At 46.1% G+C, this 20,885-nt stretch overlaps 1 protein-coding gene across 8 annotated transcripts in view; it reads left to right on the plus strand.

The window, feature by feature from the left end:
- KIAA1210 (KIAA1210 ortholog) overlaps positions 1–20,885 on the plus strand; it is a 487,569-nt gene that overhangs the window by 307,230 nt on the left and 159,454 nt on the right. For all 8 annotated transcript variants that reach the window (XM_069212338.1, XM_069212340.1, XM_069212353.1 and 5 more), the window contains one exon: positions 12,187–12,316. In XM_069212338.1, coding sequence (XP_069068439.1) covers positions 12,187–12,316 — 130 coding nt within the window. The remainder of the gene's footprint in view (positions 1–12,186; positions 12,317–20,885) is intronic.

The following is a 20,885-nucleotide window of genomic DNA, read 5'->3' on the forward strand; positions in this document are numbered from 1 at the left end:
TACCCAGCCAAGACAGTTTATGGCTCCCCCACAACTCCAGGTCCCGCCGTACATCGCGAACCAACTTCGCGTAGTTCACGTCGCCAGTTCAACCCCGAGATAGGAAAGGCATGAGGACGTCCAAATAAAGGGGTATCGAGCCTTCAGATCCTCCTCGTGATCAGCGCTCAGAAACAAACCAAGGACCTGAGATTTCTGTATATTCACTTTAATTCCCGAAACCTTGCTAAATTCAACTAATTACTTCATAAGCGCAGGCAAAGAGGTCGCAGGCTCCGCAAGTGTAAGAATAACATTGTCCGCATATAAAGTAATAAGATGGTGGTCTCTGCCAAATCTCACCCCAGAAATCAAGGGACTATCTCGCAAACGCTGTGGGAGGAGCTCCATATATAACGCAAACAAAAGGGGGGAAAGCGGGCACCCCTGCCTGGTCCCACGCCCCACCGAGAACGGCCTAGAAAGCACGCCATTAACCCTGACCGCCGCTCTAGGGGACCAATAGGCACACTGGATCCAAGATCTAAAGCCCGGGCCCATACCGAAACGCTCCAGGACCCGGAATAAATATGGCCAATGAACCCTATCGAACGCCTTTTCGGAGTAGACAGAGAGAAAAAGCGCCTCTCTGTGGGATCTCTCAATTTTATCTAGCAAATGCAGAAGGCGCTTCGTATTGTCGCCACACTGTCGGTTCGGGATAAAACCAGACTGATCCGCATCAATAAGACCCGGCATATAAGGATTAAGGCGGTGAGCAAGGATCCCCGTAAATAGCTTAGCGTCAATATTCAGAAGCGAGATCGGCCTATATGAAGCGCACTCCTCCGCGTCTTTACCCGGTTTAGGTATAACAGTAATAGTAGCATCCAGCATACTCGGCGTCAGGGTTCCCGTCGTCCGAAAGGAGTTAAAAATCCTCACAAGAAGCGGGGCGAGCTCAACACAAAAGGTTTTATAAAACAGTGCCGTGAACCCATCAGGTCCGGACGCCTCTCGCTCACCAAGAGGAGTAATTGCTATGCCCTCTAAATAAGAACCCAGGGCCGCGTCATCCCGCTTATTCGGCGCGTACACCCCCTGGTAAAATCCAGCGAATGCCTCTGCAATCTGATCGCTCGTGCAGACCTCTTCGCCCGAAGAAGAACAGATCATTTAACCGCCGACGCCGCACACTGCGCTCATAACAGATGTGCCAGTAGCTTTCCACATCTATTGCTCCCTATATAGTATTTGTGCTTAAGTCGTGCTAATGCGTACTCCGCCCTATCCCAGTCCAGTCGTTTCAGCTGCTGCCGTACCTTCTCTAACTCGCGCCAAATTCTAGGCGCGCCAGTGGATTTATGGGAACGCTCCAGAACAGCTAGCCTCTGCTCTAGCCTCTCCCTCACCTCCCTTCTCGCTCTATTATCCCACGCCGATAATGCCATCACCTTGCCCTGCACTACCGCCTTCAGCGCCTCCCACACTGTCTCCACAGAAGTACCACCCTCATCGTTGAAGCTGATATACTCCCTAATCGCACGACGAAGCAAGTCCACCGATATCTCACTCTGAAGCAGGGAGTCCCTAAAGCGCCAGCTCGGGGTGCCTACGTGCTCTATCTCCATGGCCAGCTCAACCGTGATAGGGGCTTGATCATGGCCCTGGGCTCAATTGTAGCCTCCCTAACCCGTGACATAAACTCATGCGAGGCCAGAAAGAGATCGAGCCGTGCATATGTCTTGGTCGCAGCTGAGTAAAAGGAGTAATCCCGGAGAGTGGGATGCGACTTCCTCCATACGTCCTCCAGCCCACACTCTGCCAGCCATTGACGCCCTATCTCCGACAACGCTCCAGTCTGCCCAAAGCGCTGGCCCGAGCGGTCAAGCTCGTTATCCATCACCAGATTAAAATCTCCCCCTACCAAAATGGCACTATCAGGCGAACTAAGTATAGGGGAAACTGACTGTCTCAGGAAGGTCTCCTGCTGGGAATTCGGAGCATAGAGGGAAGCAATGGTAAAAGAGAAGGCCCAAAGTCTAATTCTAATAGCCAGGAACCTACCTGGGACTTCATTTACCTTCCCCACTATCTCCCCAGCAAATGTCCTCGAGAGCAATATTACCACTCCCGCATGTTTCGTGGTTGCTGAGGATCAGAGCTGCCTAGGGAACCATCTGGATCGCATACGGAACGTGTCCTTCAATAACAAATGGGTCTCTTGTAATACACAGCTATGGCTCCCTGATTTCTCCAGAGCGGACAATATCGCTAACCACTTGGTTGGGTTTTTAAGCCCACGGACATTCAAACTTAAGCACTTAATTGTCATACCATCAAGGGGAGGAGATCGCTCAGGGAGGGAGAGAAACCACTGAGGGGCCAGAACTCAGAAGAGCATCTCCACCGCTCCAAGTAACATGACCGACCCATTAGAGCCCATGATGACCAAACCCGCAGGGAAGCATACAAACATATATCTAAAACGCACAACAGGTGCTCATAACAAAAAGGTCCTCTCACACCCATTCCCAAGAGGAAAAGTCTCCACAGGGCCGTAGAACCACACCAGATCGCCCGTTAGGTCCACCGCCTCCGCCACCCAGGCCCTCCCACAAGAGCACAAGCCCGCAATAAGCGACCCCTTGTTAAACAATGGCACCCGCCTTCCCCGCCTAGGCACTTGTCCCAGCCGCTACACTGCTCACTGCCGACTGACGTTCCAAAATCCGTTCCGACTCCGTGGGGCGCCGCTGGTTCCTCCTTCTCTACTTCCTCCTCCAGCGCGGGCGATCTCCTTCCGTTGGCCCAAGACTCGTGTTAGAGCCCCGAGCGTCTCCCTCCAAGCTCAGGATCCGGCGAGCCTCCGATACCATCTTCACCTGGCGAAGCTGGTCCTCCCAGCGGAAAACAAGGCGGAACGGGTGTCCCCATGTATAGGATACAGCATGTGCCCGTAAGTGCTCTGTGATAGGCTTGAACTCCCGCCGCCGCTGTAGGGTCCGAACCGACAGGTCCTGGTATAACTGCAATTGATGACCTCTGAAGTGGACCTGCGGGGTATTGCGTGTCCGCTGCAAAATGTTTTCTTTCAGTCCGTAATTATGGACGCATGCAAGGATATCTGGCGGGCGGTCCCCAACTCCCCCGGCGCGTCCCACACGATGTACTCTGTCCAGGACAATCTCCTGGGATGCTTCCAGGTCCAGCATTGAACAAAACAACACCGCCAAAAAGTCTCTAATGTCATCTTTCTCCGCTCCAATCGGCGCTCCTCTAATGCGGATATTATGTCTGCGCGAGCGGTTCTCCAAGTCCTCCACTGTCATCTGAAGAAGGTCCTGCTGCTCCCGCAAGCGCAGAACCGCCTGCTGCAAGACCGCTACCTCCTCGCCTCGGGCCGCCTCCCCATCCTCAACCTGGGCTATCCGCTCACCCAGGGACGAGCTCCACCCGCAGCTCCTTCACCTCCTCTGATATATCTTTACGGAGTTCCTGCAGGTCCCCACGGAGCGAGTCAAACAGGGAGGCTAGGAAGCCCTTCGTGACCGGTGCTGCGTCCTCCTCTGGCATCTCCTTCCTTGCTTCAGGGGACCCCCGGGGGATCTTCAGGGCCCCCCCCAGCGCCGGGCGCCCCCGTCAGCTTTTCTCTTACTGTCCGGTCTCGCTTTGGCTTGGATGTCACCATATCTATGACCTCTGACAGCTACTGTCCAGGAATTCTGCCAGGCCCCTGGGCACCAACACCGGGCTCCATGCCCCCAAAGATGGGCCCCTCACCCGCAGGCATCAGCCTCTTCTCCGCCGTGCACTCCACCGGGCCACTCCCAAAAGCAGCTCGCTTCCGCGCCAGGCAGGGTCACCACAGGCCGTCCACGCCTCCAGCTAGCGTCCGGGGCCCCAAGCGTCACCACCGCTGCCAAACAGAACCCCCCAGGGGGGTCCTCGCCCTGCCGTCGTCTTCTCTTAAGGGCCAGCTCTCGGGGCCCAACCAGCGGGCCTCGCCGTCTCCCCTCTCTGGTGCTGAGCCCACCAGAGAGGTCCCGCCACCAGCCCGTGCTTCAGGGGGTCTTGTCCCCGGCTAAGGGCCCCACCACACCACCGCCGTCTCCTGGCTCACCTCTCCGCTCCGGGCCCACCTCCCTGAACGGGCCTACCAGCGCCAGCTCAGCAGACGCGGCCCCGCACGTGCAGTAGATCAATCTCGGGGTGCCTTTAATGCACGGGCGCCCGACATCGCTAGGCACCCAGCCGGGACCCCACGGGCCTCTCCAATCGGGGTCGAGCAGCGGGATCAGGGCCTAGGCGGCAGAGCACGGACCAACGCGTCCGCTCACGCCACCATCTTGGCCACGCCCCCCTAAAACCTTCTTTTAATGCAAATATCCTTTGTGTCATCTGTCATGGACACAGTCTTTTGAGGTGTCCTCAGACATTATTCCTGTTTCCACATCTTGTGGGTTTAACTGGACATACAACAGCAGCTCATCAGCCTCACATTTGATGGGGACACCTATTTAGGCACAGGTTGATGAATGCTGGAAAAGATCTAGAAGGCCACAAACATTGCAAATTCCATGGGTGCCCTGCAAATTGCGGCTGCAAGTGGCTCCTAGCAAAGGAGACACTTGCGCCACTTCACCCAACCAGCTACTCTCTTATCAGAGGCAACAGCAGTCTTTCCACCACCAGACGGAAAGTGGGTTACACCAGAGGCACTTATAGGGGTAACAACAATAAGGGTAGTGTAGAAGCAGCTGTGGTAAAGAAACTCCAACCTACAAACACTGACTTGGCCAGTTTCTCCCTGATAACACGTTCATCTGTTGAAGGGGGGGAAACTATACAATTTCCCCTTCCTTTGGGAGGAAATAACCTCAGATCAGTGGGTTTTAGAGGTGGTTTGCCACTTCTGCTGCTTAGAATATTCAGCATCTCTCCCTGCACACATTTCCTCAGAAGCAAACAGCTTCACTTTCTAGAGGTGCAGTTACTCCCCCACAACAGGGTGATAGAGCACCCTTCACCCCCTGATCTATAGCATCTACTATTTTTTTACTTCCTCATTCCCAAAAAGGACTCTCCAACCCTAGATAGCTGGCCCCTCAAAGAATACATCCTGTCTGAACATTTTTACATTACAGTCATGTAGGATGTCATCCCTTTGCTCCTATAAAGTGATTACATGATGGTATTAGACCATAAAGATGCATATTGTCACATGTCCATTCATCCCACCTACTGTTGCTACCTATGTGATAGTTGGACAACACTACCAGTTTAAAGTACTTCCTTTCTGGGTTACCACTGCACCAAGAGTGTTCACAAAGTGCCTGGGAATATGGGGCAGCACTCATGTTCTCCCCTACTTCAATGATTTAGCTGATGAAGAGCGCAGGCAAGCAGCTATGCCTAGACCACACTCAAGCTACTGTCTTCCTGCTACACAGTATGTGAGTCACCATAAATACCAACCATGTCCCACCTTTAACCCTACAGGTCCATGCCTTCCAATGGTCCATCCTAAGTGCATAGGCAAAGCCTACACCAACAGAGCTTGTTGGCATTTCAGCAGCTGCTGAAACCTCTTTTTCAGCACAGTCATCAACTTATGATCAGGACTGTTCTATGCTTTTAAGGAATTGCCTCATACATCCCCATAGTTTTCTATGCCAGCTCCACATGTGCCTGTCGCAGGTGTGCTTATTGGTGAAATCATTACAAGGGGAGGATTACTGGGAAGATTTAGTGTTGCTACAGGCCACTGCCTATTGCTTGCTGCAGTGGCGGAACAGCAACAGTCAGTTGCATGGTAGGCCTTTCTCAGATCTAGTCCCGTAGATGACCGTTACCACAAACCTCTTTCCATGGCTGGTAAGCACATCTAGGTGATATGATGATACAGCGGTGTAGCCTACTCAATACCGCTGGCGACTCATCTACTGCCTCAAACTGCTGGTCATACACCTAGCTCAAAAAGCCTTTTTCAGGTCATTCAGGACAAAGTAGTCCTTATCAAGGCCGACAGTATGGTCACCATGTATTACCTCCAGAAGCAAGGTGGCTCGCTCTCTCCCCCCTTTCAGCATTACTGAAATATGATAATCTGGCACTGGGCCATCCACCACCACATACACCTCCTCAAGGAGTACTTTAATGTGGTCATCCTCATGACTCCCACTTGGGTCGGGCAGCCTTGGTACCTGCCACTCCTTGAGTTGTCCATCAGTCCCCATAAGACGCTTTCAAACAGGCCAGACCTTCTCACACAAAGCCAAGGCTGCTGTCCAGAACATAATTTCTTGCCTTTTGCACCTACAAATGTCTGGCCATGCCTACACTTCCGTAGGGCTGCCCCTTCATGGAACTTTAATGTAGTACTCACCAGGCTCATGCCCCTCTCCTTTGAACGTTTGCACTTTTGTTCCTTAGAGTTCCTCTTGTGGAAAGTGGCTTTCCTTATAGTCATAACATGTCTCTGAATCATCAGTGAGTAGCAGGCACTTACCCTGCAAGAGCCTTTCCTTCAAGTCCACAGGGACAAGGCTGTTCTCAGAACTAATTCTGAGTTCCTCCCGAACCTCCGTCTGTCTTCTTTCCACAGCCAAACTCTGTAGTGGAGCAAGCCATAGACATTAAACTGGTCCTCATGTACTACATTGACAGGTCCAAGGCCTTCTGCATGTTTGACTAGCTTGTTGTAGCCTTTGCAAAACCCGACAGGGGCCATCCCATCGCAAAGGCTGGCATAGCTAGGTGGATAGTCAAGAGCTTCCGCAAAACTAAAAGGACTGTAACTCTTCTCCCCAGATCACACTCCACGCATAAAAAGGTGTATCCATGGCTGTTTTGGGTAATATCGTGCTACCTGATATATGTGAAGTAGCCACTTGGCCAAATTCACACAACTTTACAAGGCACTGCTGTGTGGATATCCTAGCCTGCCAGCAGACTATGCTTGGTGATACAGTATTAAAAACTTTGTTTCAGACATCTGCACCACCCACATGCTAACCACTGTTCATAACTAGCTAACTACAGGCACACATGCTACACACATAAAATGATACTTACTCTTTAAGTATCTCTTCGTTGTGTGTAGTATTGTAGATTCACATGCACACATCCTCCTCCCCGAAAGCCTGTGTTTGTTGCAGAACTATTCTGGTATTACCAGTCACCTCCCACAATGTACACTGTGTACCATAATACACTCACTTGCCGACCCCATACATAATCTCTGCGCGAAAAGGAGTCAAACATGGAGTCAGTGCACATGCGCATTGTCCACTTAGGAAAGAACCACAGTTCATCCCATGACTCAAAAGACTTCTTTGAAGGCAAACAACCTGCAGGTTTCCAACCCCATCACCAGATGCTTAAAAGTATGCCTGGCTTGTGAATCTACAGCACTACATGCTACGAAAAGATACTTATAGGGTACTTAATATTTTGCTTCCTTGACTCTTGTATCCCATAATTTAGCTTTGTGCAGTTGTGGAAACATTTTCCATACACTTAAAGCTGACCTACCAAAGTGTTGAGTTACATCAACTTCTTAGCAGATGTGTTAATCGTGTTTATGGCCAAACATATGTTGCTGGAGTGTGATATCTGGTGCCTAGAGTGTCAGCAAATAAAGGTTGGGGGAACTTGGAGTTTCTCACATTATTTATCCAAAATAATATATGAACAAGAGCCCACCCCAGCGCCCAGACCATATACCCTGCTTACAGTGCAAATCTGAGAGGTTTAGTTTACATGCCATTTTTTGTGGAGAATTTGCTGCCAAACTACTTTGAGGTCTCCCATGGGTGACAAAGACTATTTATGTCTGCTCTCAATGTAGCCCTTGTTTCCTGTTACACTGTAGTATGACCTTTACTCCATATGCCAAGTATACCTGCTGACCTAGCTTTGGATCAGTATACAAGCACATTTTCCTTGTGATTTTGCTAAAAAATAATTTAAGGAATGTTTTTGGCAGTGCCCAGATGAGCTTCTAGGAGACAGAAGCAGATGTTGTGGGGTTACTTCCAAATTGCCCATCTCAAATTCATTCACACCCCGTTTATGGTCACAAAATATTGTTTTTGTCTCTTTATCAGTTAGGTGTGATAACTTTGGTTTAATTTCCATGTAATACGAAAATTGTGACACAGTTGAATTGAAATGGCAAATATTTTGAGATTAAAGAACAGAAGCAAGCAACACGTGGACAATGTTAATAGGTCCAGTAAATCCATTTGAGTAATGAAGGTTAAAACCCAGTGCTTGGTTTGTAAAATAAGTGTGAGAGTGCAAAGTTCTGCTCAGAAGTCAAATGCTATAGTTATACAATGCAGCAGGGTGCCAATACAAAGGCTGAGTAGTCCTGGTTCCACCTCAGGCCTCTTTATCCACGACTAGCCACTGCCTTCCCCTTTATCTCACTCTTGCAGTTTATTTTTCATCCTTGCTGACTCCTTGTCAGTGTTTTTCCATCTTTCTCTTATATTTCATGCTTTTGTGTTTTTCCCTCTTGCTCAATGTTAAATGAGTTAAAACCAAGCCCTGGTCTCCAAAAACAAGAACAGGAGGGCCCCAACTGCAAACACCAGCTCACATTAACCACTGGTAAAACCTAAGGAGGTTCTGGGATTATTAGGAGGTTATAGTAAAAGGGCAGGTGAAAAGAGAATGAAAGGTGATTCCACCCAAAGAAAGGTGGCAAAACTAAAACTTTAGAGCCATTTCTGGTACATGCAGCCCCTTCCACAGTCCCTGATCTCATAAAAAGAGGAAAAAGAAAAATATTCTTTATAAAGTGCTCTGAATGTCTTTTGGGAAAATAATGACACTAAACTGAAAATCGTTTTGAGATGATTGTTGAGCCTGAGAAAATCATGTAGAGCCCCTCCAGCCTGCCTCCCCCTTTTATCTGGTGCACAGTGGACAAAACAATGGTTTCCTTATTTCATCAATCTTATGTATACTTAAATGCATTCATTTTAGCCTCAACCACAGAGCTCGTTGAACCGCAACCTGACTACCTTTTTATGTTTTATGCTCTCTGAGTCTTCTTTCATTTAATATCATTTATTTCATATTTTCACTATCTGCTTAAATTACATTTGTGAGATTTCCACAAATCGCACATTCAACTTCAATCTATGCTGAAAGTAGTCTATATACAGTCTATAAACAACTTCCATAGTTCAGCAGATATTTTGAAGGCATTTTCAGGGATACAGGCACTGCTTCTCTACTGATACTCTGTTACTTTAGTGTGATTTTTGGTTAGTAATTTTATATCTTGATGCAGTAGTACATATTCATTTATCTTTGCAGTTGTTCTTCACAATTGTGGTTTTTCATGTACTACCACTATGCATCCCCCGTTGAATATTCAGGTCCCAGAGACGGGAGCCGTCAAGTTTGAGCAGGCTTACACTTATTAAAGGAGCATGCCCAGACTCTAATTTGTTTGAGCAGCCACATAACATATTCTGGCACCGCACTGTGCCATGAGCAGCTATATAGCTGTGGGGCAGTAAGTCTAGTGAGATGAGCATGTGGAGTAGGGGAGACTGAAGAGTATGTAGCCATTTCCAATACTGGACTATAACGGCATGTAAAGGCATGCAGTATATAAATCATGGAAGAAGCTATAGCACTGGGAGCGCAAAGCAGAATGGCTAGAGGGTTCCTCTTGAAGCAATGAGTGACACAATGAGAATCAAACAATCGCCAAGAAAAATAAATGGCAACACGAGCTGTATTGATTCCACCAACTGACCAGACGCCTCCAATCAGCTTATCTCTCCCTCACAGACACACCATGGATCTGTCCATCCAAAGGCAGAGGACGCTCATTCTCTCACCTGGCAGCCAAGGCTTGGATCAACCTCCCTCTACATCTCAGGACCACACCGTCACTCCAGCAATCCAGAAGAGAACTAAAGACCTGGATGTTGGAATGATCATTCCTCCACGCAGCAGCATACAGCTTCAGCTCCTTGAGACCCTCACGGGTGATTTGCTGCGCTCTAAATGTTTGAATGATTGATATACATTTATTTATATTTCAACATGTTGGTACCTAAAAACGCAAGTGCTTTGAGCCTGTAGCTTTGTTATATTGAAATGTCTTTACACAGATGGCCATCAAACATTTTTCAATTTTCTCCACTGTAATAGTGGGTATGCTCTTTCACATATGTACTTGGTCGTTGTGAAATAATTTCCGTGGCCATGTCCGCTGAAAAACAACAAACCAAATTAACATGTTAAATACAATAAGTTTAAATAAATAAGTCACTTATGATCCTCAGAATTAACCTACTCTTTAGTGATCCTCAAAACATATCCTATTCCTGCACATTGGTACCTTTCTAAGGTATCTTCATATACTTCTTGTGAAAGTATTTCCAAAGTTTGGCACACTAAATACTCTTCTGTGATCCACCATCCATCACCCTTTCAAGAGTCAGTACCGAACCCCATGAGTCCCTTAAATGTGTGTGTGCTGGCACTGTCTGAGCATCATCTGTTGGGGTGTACTCGGCTGACATATGCCAGAACCTTAGCATGCCTCCCACCTCTGCCCAATTGCCATAATGTATGCAAGCAGTTAACCAGGCATGAGTAGACGTTGTGAGGTTACCCAAAATGAGCTGCCCCACCACTATGGATGTTGCAAACGCAAGCTATTGACCTCAAAGATGAAAGAACCCAGCTCAGGAACTACTGGCACGCAAATGTCTGCCAAGTGAAATTAGCATGCACAGATGGCAGGGCACTCAAAAATAAACACCACGTGGAAGCTAGAGACAATACAAAACTTCAAAGCAAAGCACAGCGCAATGAAACACCTTTGCCAAGAAGGGAATCCTTGATAATGTAAGGAAGGAGATCTGTTCCTATTTCGCATATAAGTAATAACTCAGGACCCGTGTTGAAATGTGCAGTGGTCCAGAACCAAAAATTAAGAGCTGTTTGCTAACAGAGATTTCACCTGGTTAGATGATCTCTCCATCCCTGGTGATGGTGCATACCCCTCCGTCCACCTTGTCAAAATAGTACATTCTTGGCCCAAAGTTAAGGTCAGGTGTAGTTTGCGGGAGTCTCACAACGGTGAAAGGAGAATGAAACAAATAAGTAATAAATGAAATGTGAAACGATCGATTTAGATAAAATCTCAATAAAGAAATCCTTAAAAAAGTTAGTCATTTAAGAGACCAGTAAATCATCTAAGCTGGTTGATGATAATGAACAAGTTATATGAACTCTAAGCCATGTACCCAGGTGCCCACTGTGAAACACATTGATATCCTCTGCTTATTTTCCAATAAATCAAACATAAGACGAAGATTGCTTGCTGCCAAATGCAGGTGATTAATTATTACAATTTCTACCTTGGTCAGTGTTTGACTCACTAACAAGGAGTAAAAGGTTTCAAATCTAAGTTTTGTAAACATCGTGGTGGACTTATGGAGAAACACACAGCCCTCCTAGTTCTTTCTGAAGGTAAAAAAATACAGGTCTCTCTTTTGGGCATGTGAACTGCTGATCTTAAGAATGTAATTTTTGCATTGTATTATGGTATTGTGTTTTATTTGCTGTGCAATTAAACTGTTGAATGTAAAACAAAATCTGTAATTATTTGATCCTTTATACTAAAACATAGGATCTGTTGACCAAATGTCTGTTACTAGTGCTGTTGTTTAAGGTGTAATATTGAACTTTTCTAAAAATAGCTAAGAACATGTTCGATCATTTTTGGTTGAATGAGGGAAACCATCAATAGTCCCTCACATGTTTGTTGGATGAAGGTCTGGTCCATTTACACGGCAGAATGACTGACGGTCATTGTGAGGGACACAGCCAGTAAATTGGGAAAAAATATGGAAACTGTTTCTAACATAGTCAAACAGACCAGAGATTGGATGCCATGATCTCTCTTGTTCCAGCAAGCTGGGGTAGAGGCGCTTTAGGGTGGGTCTGATCGGGATGCAGAAGTCTGAATGCATAGATGCCTAATGTTTTGTACCACTAAGCCTTGATGGTACCCTTGTTACAGCGGAAATACTTTTGACTGTCGTGTCATGCTCTCTGGCTCCTTTGCTGTGGCCATTTTATGGTTTTAAATGCATAGCTAAAGTTGTTAAAAAAAAAAAATAGAACGTCAAGGTTTTTGACTATGCCAAAATGTTTATATTATAGATCAAAGGGAAGTATGGGTAACAAGGCCCTATCACATGATAGTGTGTTCATTTCTGAACCTGCCTCCGAAAATACAACTGATGACAGATTATCACAGGAAACCACACCAGGAAAGGTGAAAGCTTTGCAGGTACGAGAACGTTTATTCTGTCCAGTTGTTGAAAAATGCTTACTTCAAACATAGCTATATATCCTTTCAAATGTGTATTTCCACCTCAGCACATAGATGCAGCAACAATACACAGATGTCTGCATCTGTCAGTTTTACAATTCTGCACCATTTGAGGGGCCAGTATGTCAGCTCCTATCTTGCAAAAGACATCTAATAACTTGTGATACTGTTTTGGTACCCAAGAGTGCTCATTAACTTATCTTATGTGCAGTACATGGTGTAGTGTTGCTAAAGATGAGACGGACAACTATGTGTCCTCTAGGACTTGCTGCTGCAATCGCAATGATCTGTACAGTAGAAAGAGTTCAGAGTTAGCCCAGTCAGTGCAGGGATTCTGCCTGGTGAGCCACTTCATGCTCAGAATTATGTGGAACTGTTCTGCATCTGTAAGGTTAAACTGGACATTTACGCAGCAGCTGTTTGAACCAAATACATTTTTTTATTTTTTTGGTATGTAGGCTGCTGGCCTGGTGTTTGGTGGACACCTATGATGTTGGCACCTTATACCAGGCGCCCCCTATTAGTGTATGTAGGCAGTATCTAGAAAGACAGGTCTCTCTAGAGGAAGCTGTGGATGAGCAGCCAAGACTTATCTAGGAGATAGTGTATGCAATACCACAATAGTCACACAGCAATTTATCACAAATAAAGGTACTTAAGGTACTTTACTATAGTAACACAACACTAGATTACTTATAGGCACTCCCCCCCCCCCTAACTGGAGGTAAGTAGACACTAATATATATATATAGCTGCAGATACACATGCTGTGCATATACTTTTGCCATCTAGTGTTGGGCTCGGAGTGTTACAAGTTGTTTTTCTTCGAAGAAGTGTTTTCGAGTCACGGAATCGAGGGGGGACTCCTCTTCGGTTCCATTGAGCATGGGCATCGACTCCATGTTAGATTGTTTTCTTTCCGCTGTCGGGTTCGGACGTGTTTCCTTTCGCTCCGATAGTTCGATTCGGAAAACTTTAAAAACGCTTTATTTTCATCGGTATTGTATTGATCGGATCTACATTGTCTATCGACACTTCGGTACCGTCGGACAAGACATCTCTACTCGCCCTTCAGGGCGCGCGCCCAACTCGGGCCTAGTCCGGCTGACCGCGTGGAAGCCTCATGGATCTGATTCCATTCCGATTCGGTCCTCGGTGCCACGCCAAATTCCCTTATACAGACCAACACCTTGTCTGTAATCTTTGCCTTTCCCCAGATCATCGGGAAGAAAATTGCGAGGCCTGCAGATCCTTTCGATCAAAAAAGACACTTCGAGACAGAAGAGCACGAAGGCTCAAGGTGGCGTCTAAAAGGTCCGAGCATCTCGACATTGAAGAGGAAGAGATCATGCAGACAGCAGTCTCCGTTCGAGGTTCCGACTCTGACCAGGAATCTGAGGAAGACAGACCGGTCACGGCAGGACAACACGTGAGTACGCCTGCCCCTGTACCATCACAAAAACCGAAATATAAGGCCTTGGGTACACCACTGCCAGCAGGCCATGGCTCGACCCCAAAGAAGACACCCGGTGACCAAGCTGCCAGTTCGGCACCGAAAAAGGCCACTCCTCCGAAACCATCGGAGTCGACGAAAGGCTCTGTTTCCGACTCGAGCAGACACCACTCTTCGGAGTCGAAAATTCAGAAATCTCTTTCAGAGCCGAGACCATCCACAACACCATCTTTTTCGATACCGAAAAGGCCAGCTTCAGAGCCGAAAAGAGCAGGTTACACCGAGGAGCATGGCCTTTCTAAGACATTCAAAGAAAGCCATAAGACTTTTGAGGAGGACTCCCAAGTACAACCAATACTGGAAGTAATCGATGAAAGGCAAGCCAGGATTCATATCCACAAAGAAACTGGCAGGATTTTAACAGCACCTCCTCTAAAACCTAAGAGGAAATTAGCCTTTCAGGAGGAATTGGACAGTACACACCCTCCAGCTAATGTGCCAAAGCCAAAGGAGAAACAACCACCTCCTCAATTTTCTCCTCCTCATTCTCCACACCTGCATATCTCTCCTCCTACCAGTCCTACACTAATGCAGTCACCATCAAATTTGTTTGACTCGCAACAGGACAATGTAGACCTGTGGGATCTTTATGATCCAGATCCCATTCCCAACAACAGCCCAGACTGCTATCCCTCTAAGCCTTCACCACCTGAGGATAGTACAGGGTACATTCAAGTTTTAGCTAGGGCTGCAGCATACCATAGTGTCACCATGCACACTGAACTGTTGGAGGATGATTTTTTGTTCAATACACTCTCCTCCACGCATTCAACATACCAGTCGCTCCCTATGCTCCCGGGCATGCTAAAACATGCTGATCAAATATTTAGCGAGCCAGTCAAAGCAAGGATAATAACTCCCAGGATAGAAAAGAAATACAGGCCACCTCCCTCTGATCCTGTCTATATAAATCAGCAACTCCCTCCAGACTCAGTAGTGGTGAGCGCTGCCAGAAAGAGGGCAAACTCAGTCATCAGGTGATGCACCCCCACCAGACAAAGAGAGTAGGAAATTTGATGCAGCAGGGAAGAGAGTTGCATCCCAGGCAGCCAACCGATGGAGAATAGCCAACTCACAGGCGTTGTTGGCTAGATACGACAGGGCCCATTGGGATGAGATGAAAGATATAATTCAGCATCTCGCCAAGGAACATCAAAAAAGGGCACAGCAAATAGTGGCGGAAGGGCAAGCCATCACCAATAATCAGATTAGGTCTGCCCTAGACTCAGCAAACACAGCTGCCAGGAGTGTCAACACGGCTGTAACAATAAGGAGGCACGCTTGGCTCAGGTTCTCGGGTTTCAAACCTGAAATCCAACAAGCAGTGTTGATTATGCCATTCAACAAAAAAACTTTTCGGCCCAGAAGTGGACACTGCAATTGAAAAATTGCGTAAGGATTCAGGACCGCAAAAGCTATGGGCGCACTATACACCACACAATACAGTGGATCCTTTCGGAAACCTCAGTTTAGCGGTGGATTTAGGGCTCAAACTGCAGAGGCATCCACATCGCAGGCAGAACCAGCCTACCAACCTCAATACCAACAAGGTGGTTTTAAGAGCACATATAGAGGGTATTATCCCAGAAGTAGAGGGAAATATCAAACAGCTAATCAAACCTCACAACACACTAAACTGTGACTTGTTTCATTCCCTTCCACTCCACACCTCCCCTGTGGGAAGAAGACTACAAAAGTTCCACACCAATTGGCAAAACATTACCACAGACCATTGGGTACTATCAATTATTCGCAATGGTTATTGCCTAGAATTGATACAAACTCCCCCAGTCATTCCACCAAAACCACACAAATTATCCACAGAACACATCACTCTGTTACAGGAAGAAGTCAGATCTCTATTACTCAAACAAGCAATAGAACCTGTGCTACAAAATCAAGTAGGGACGGGAGTTTACTCACTATACTTCCTGATTCCCAAAAAGGATGGCACCCTAACCCCAATATTACATCTCAGGACCCTCAATCTTTACATCCTGTCAGAACACTTTCACATGGTAACTCTCCAGGATGTTATACCACTACTTCAAAAACATGATTTCATGGCAACATTAGACCTCAAGAATGCCTATTTTCATATACCCATCCATCCGGCACACAGAAAATATCTCAGGTTTGTCATTCAAGGAAAGCACTATCAGTTCAAAGTGTTACCCTTCGGAATAACAACAGCTCCAAGGGTATTCACAAAGTGCCTAGCAGTAGTTGCAGCCTTTCTAAGAAGACAACATATACATGTCTTTCCATATCTAGACGATTGGCTGATAAAATCAAACAGTCATACGCAATGTCAAAACCATGCGCATTACAGAATACAAACCCTGCACACACTAGGGTTCTCAAAAAATTATCAAAAGTCACAACTGCAACCTGCGCAAATACAACAGTATTTAGGTGCAATACTAAATACTCAAAAAGCGCTAGCAAGTCCAAAAACGCAAAGAATACAAGCATTCCAAAATATAATCGCACAGATACACACGTCAACAGTACACTGTCAGATTTGTCATGAAAATATTAGGGATGATGGCATCATGTATTGCTATCGTTCCACATGCAAGACTAAACATGCGGCCCTTACAACAGTGCCTTGCACAACAATGGTCACAGGCACACGGTCAACTTCAAGATCTAGTGTTGATAGACCCTGTGCCTCAGACCATAATTACAACAAATGCATCAATGATTGGTTGGGGAGCTCATCTCAACAATCACAACTTCCAAGGACAATGGAATGCCCAACACAAACAGCTACACATAAATCACTTAGGGCCAGATGTACTAAACTTTTTGCACATCGCAAACAGCGAATTTTGCTGTTTGCGACATGCAAAAAGCACATCGCGATGCCCAAACCCTGTTTCGCGATTCGGTAACCTGGTTACCAAATCGCAAAACGGGATTGCGAGTCGCAATTAGGAAGGGGTGTTCCCTTCCTAATTGCGAGTCGCAGTGCGATGTTGTATTGTTTTGTGGCCACGAATGCGGTCGCAAAACAATCGTCGTTAGCACCCATTTCAAATGGGTGCTAACCCATTCGCAAAAGGCAAGGGGTCCCCAGGGGACCCCTTCCCCTTTGTCAATGGCATTAAAAACATTTTTTCAGAGTAGGCAGTGGTCCTATGTACCACTGCATGCTCTGAAAAAATGAAACAAAAACGTTTCATTTTTTAGTTTTGTAATGTATCTCGTTTTCCTTTAAGGAAAACGGGCTGCATTACAAAAAAAAAACTGCTTTATTTAAAAGCAGTCACAGATACAGTGGTCTGCTGTCTCCAGCAGGCCACCATCCCTGTGAGTGCCGCGATTCTCAAGGGGGTCGCAAATTGCGACCCACCCCATGAATATTCATGAGGTGGGCATTTGCGACCCCCTTGCGTGTCGCATACAGTGTCAGGGACACTGTTGTGCATAAGGTTTTGCGACTTGCAAAACCCAACGTACCTACATCTGGCCCTTAGAGCTGTTAGCTGTCTCCCTAGCACTCAAAGCTTTTCAGCCTCTTCTCACTCAAAAGAGTGTCCCAATCAATACAGACAACATGACCACCATGTATTACTTAAACAAGCAAGGAGGGACTCCTTCGTCCCAACCCTCCCTCTAGCTCAAAAGTTTTTGTAAGGGGCAATACACAACCAAATTCCCCTGGTAGCACAATACATTCCAGCAATACATAACCAACTAGCGGATGTTCTCAGCAGAAATCATCAACAAACACACAAGTGGGAGATTCACCCTCAAGTACTTAAAAAATACTTTCAACAGTGAGGAACACCAAACATAGATCTGTTTGCCACAAGAGAAAACGCAAAATGCCAAAACTTTGCATCCAGACACCCACATCCCCTATCCAAGGGCAATGCTCTATGGATCAATTGGTCAGGGATATTTGCTTTTGCTTTTCTCCCTCTCCCACTCATTCCATTTATAGTCAATAAATTGCGTCAAAACACACTCAATATGATACTCATAGCACCAACGTGGGCCCGTCAACCGTGGTACACAACATTAGACATATCAGTATTGCCACACTCCAAACTCCCAAACAGACCAGACCTGTTCACACAAAACAAAGGACAGATCAGACACCCAAATCCCAACACACTCAATCTGGCGATTTGGCTCCTGAGGTCATAGTTTGGGTATTTACAACTACCATCAGAATGTATGGAAGTGATTAAACAAGCAAAAAAAACACTATTAGACAGTGCTATGCCAACAAATGGAAAAGATTTGTATATTATTGTCAATCTAAACAGATTCCCCCTCTTACAGCATCAATACAAGATAATGTATGCTATTTACTTCATTTACAAAAATCAAATTTAGCATTGTCTTCCATAAAAATACATCTTACTGCAGTTTCAGCATATTTACAAAATGTACAGCACAGCTGTTTATTTAGAGTTCCTGTTATTAAAGCCTTCATGGAAGGCTTAAAATGCATCATTCCACCCAGGACACCTCCAGTTCCTTCTTAGTATTTAAACATTGTGCTTACGTGACTTATGGGTCCACCATTTGAACCTATGCACTCATGTCAAATGCAATTCTTAACATGGAAAGTTGCCTTCCTAGTCGCTATTACATCATTGTGAAGAGTCAGTGAAATTCAAGCTTTTACTATTGAACAACCGTTCATGCAGGTACACAGACATAAAGTTGTACTACGAACTAACCCCAAATTTCTTCCAAAAGTAGTATCACCTTTTCCTATCAATCAAAGGGTGGAACTGCCAGTCTTCTTCCCACAGCCAGATTCTGTGGCTGAAAGAGCTCTACATACATTAGACATTAAAAGAGCCCTAATGTACTACATAGACAGAACAAAACCATTCAGAAAAACTAAACAGCTGTTTGTAGCTTTTCAAAAACCTCATACAGGTAACCCCATTTCAAAACAAGAATTAGCAAGATGGATAGTAAGATGCATCCAAACATGCTACATTAAAGCCAAAAGAAAACTCTTAGTTACTCCTAAAGCACATTCCACAAGGAAGAAAGGCGCTACAATGGCTTTTTTAGGAAACATACCAGTGGCTGAAATATTTAAAGCAGCTACTTGGTCAACACCACATACATTTACTAAACACTATTGTGTAGATGTTTTAGCAACACAGCAAGCCACAGTGGGTCAATCTGTACTCAGAACATTATTTCAAACAACTCCAACTCCTACAGGCTAACCACCGCTTTTATGGGAGGATTAACTGCTTTGTAGTCTATGCACCGCATGTGTATCTGCAGCTACACATGCCATCGAACGGAAAATGTCACTTACCCAGTGTACATCTGTTCGTGGCATGTTACGCAGCAGATTCCCATGCACCCTCCCACCTCCCCGGCGACCTGTAGTTGTTTGACAACATTTGTACATATGTAGATATATATATATATATATATATATATATATATATATATATATATTTAACATTCTATTAGCATGGACAGCTCTTTTCATTATACTCTGTGACTCCTACCTTACCCTCTGCGGTAAAACAATCTAACATGGAATCGATGCCCATGCGCAATGGAACCGCATAGGAAGAGTCACTCGATCCCGTGACTCGAAAACACTTCTTCAAAGAAAAACAACTTGTAACACTCCGAGCCCAACACTAGATGGCAGAAGAATATGCACAGCATGTGAATCTGCAGCGGAACATGTCACGAACAGATGTACACTGGGTAAGTGACATTTTCCATATATATATATATATATATATATATATATACACACACAGTAGTAATTAGAAATTAGCATAGAGACAGCAAGCATTGGCACAAATTATTGAAAATAGTGAAGGCCCTAGGGAAGGGTCAAACCATATACTAAGAAAATGGAACGCGAAGTGAAGTCCCCACCCAAGGATATGGAGTTGTTAGAGAGAAGCTGGAAGAACTAGGAACCCCAAGAGATGAGTACCTCAGTGACCCCCAGCGACCAGGAGAGCAGAGGTAAATACTTGGTCTTTACAAGGAGGACTAAAAAGAAGACTTAGAAAAAGGATTGTGCAAGAACAGGACCAGTCTAGAAGAAACCAAAAGTGGATTCTGGGAAAAGAGGACCTGCAAAAGAAGGGGACAGAGTCTAGTTCACGATGGAGTGTCCAGTCTAAGCAGGAGCCACTACTCACACTGGTGTGGATGAAGATCCGGGTCGACGGGGGAAGAAGAAGAAGAAGAAGAAGAAGAAGAAGAAGAACAGCTATGGAGCCCAGGAGCAGAAGAGGAGTACTTGGAGCAGTGCAGATGGTGTCCCACATCGGTCGTTGGGTTGCAGATGGTCAGTGGTGTAGGAGAACCACCAACAAGCTTTGGCAAATGCAAGAGAAGCACGAGAAGATTTGCAAGGCTGAAGAGGACCAGCAAGGCCCAGGGGACTTGACCCTTGGAGGGGAGTCCGGGATGACCCTCAGCAGTTGGGAGCACCAGCAGAAGCAGTCACAGCACCCACATACAACCCACTGGCAGCAGGAACAGTAAGTAATAGTGAGGCCCAATCAGCACACCTGGAGAGGAGTCCCACATCGCTGGAGCAGCAGAGAGGAGACTGCTTAGCAGGATGAAGGGCTGGGGGCCAGGGCTACTCAGAGCCTGAAGATCCCTTTGAGCAGGAGACAACAAGCCTTGGTAGTTGCAAGAGTTATGGTGCACAGGGGTACTGTCCTGCAAGGAGAGGCAAGGGTTTACCATCTCTCACGTTGGACAGCTGGCAGAGAGGACCAAGGGGACCACTCCAGACCGCCACCTATGATGCAGGATCCATGCAGTTCCAGAGGAGAGCAGATCCATGCAGCAGGACATCGTTGCTGTACGTGCCTGCAGAGGCAGGGGAGTGACTCATTCACTCCAAGGGAGATTCCTTATTGCTTTTTGGTGCAGGCTGAAGTCTCGCCAACCTCAGAGGATGCACAGCCAGGGAGATGTTGCAGTTGCTGGAAGGAGCCGGAGAAACAATGTTGCAAAGCGAAGTCGTTGCCTGAGTTGCAG

The sequence above is a fragment of the Pleurodeles waltl genome, chromosome 2_1 (genome assembly GCF_031143425.1).
Source record: "Pleurodeles waltl isolate 20211129_DDA chromosome 2_1, aPleWal1.hap1.20221129, whole genome shotgun sequence".
NCBI classification, from domain to species: Eukaryota; Metazoa; Chordata; class Amphibia; order Caudata; family Salamandridae; genus Pleurodeles; species Pleurodeles waltl.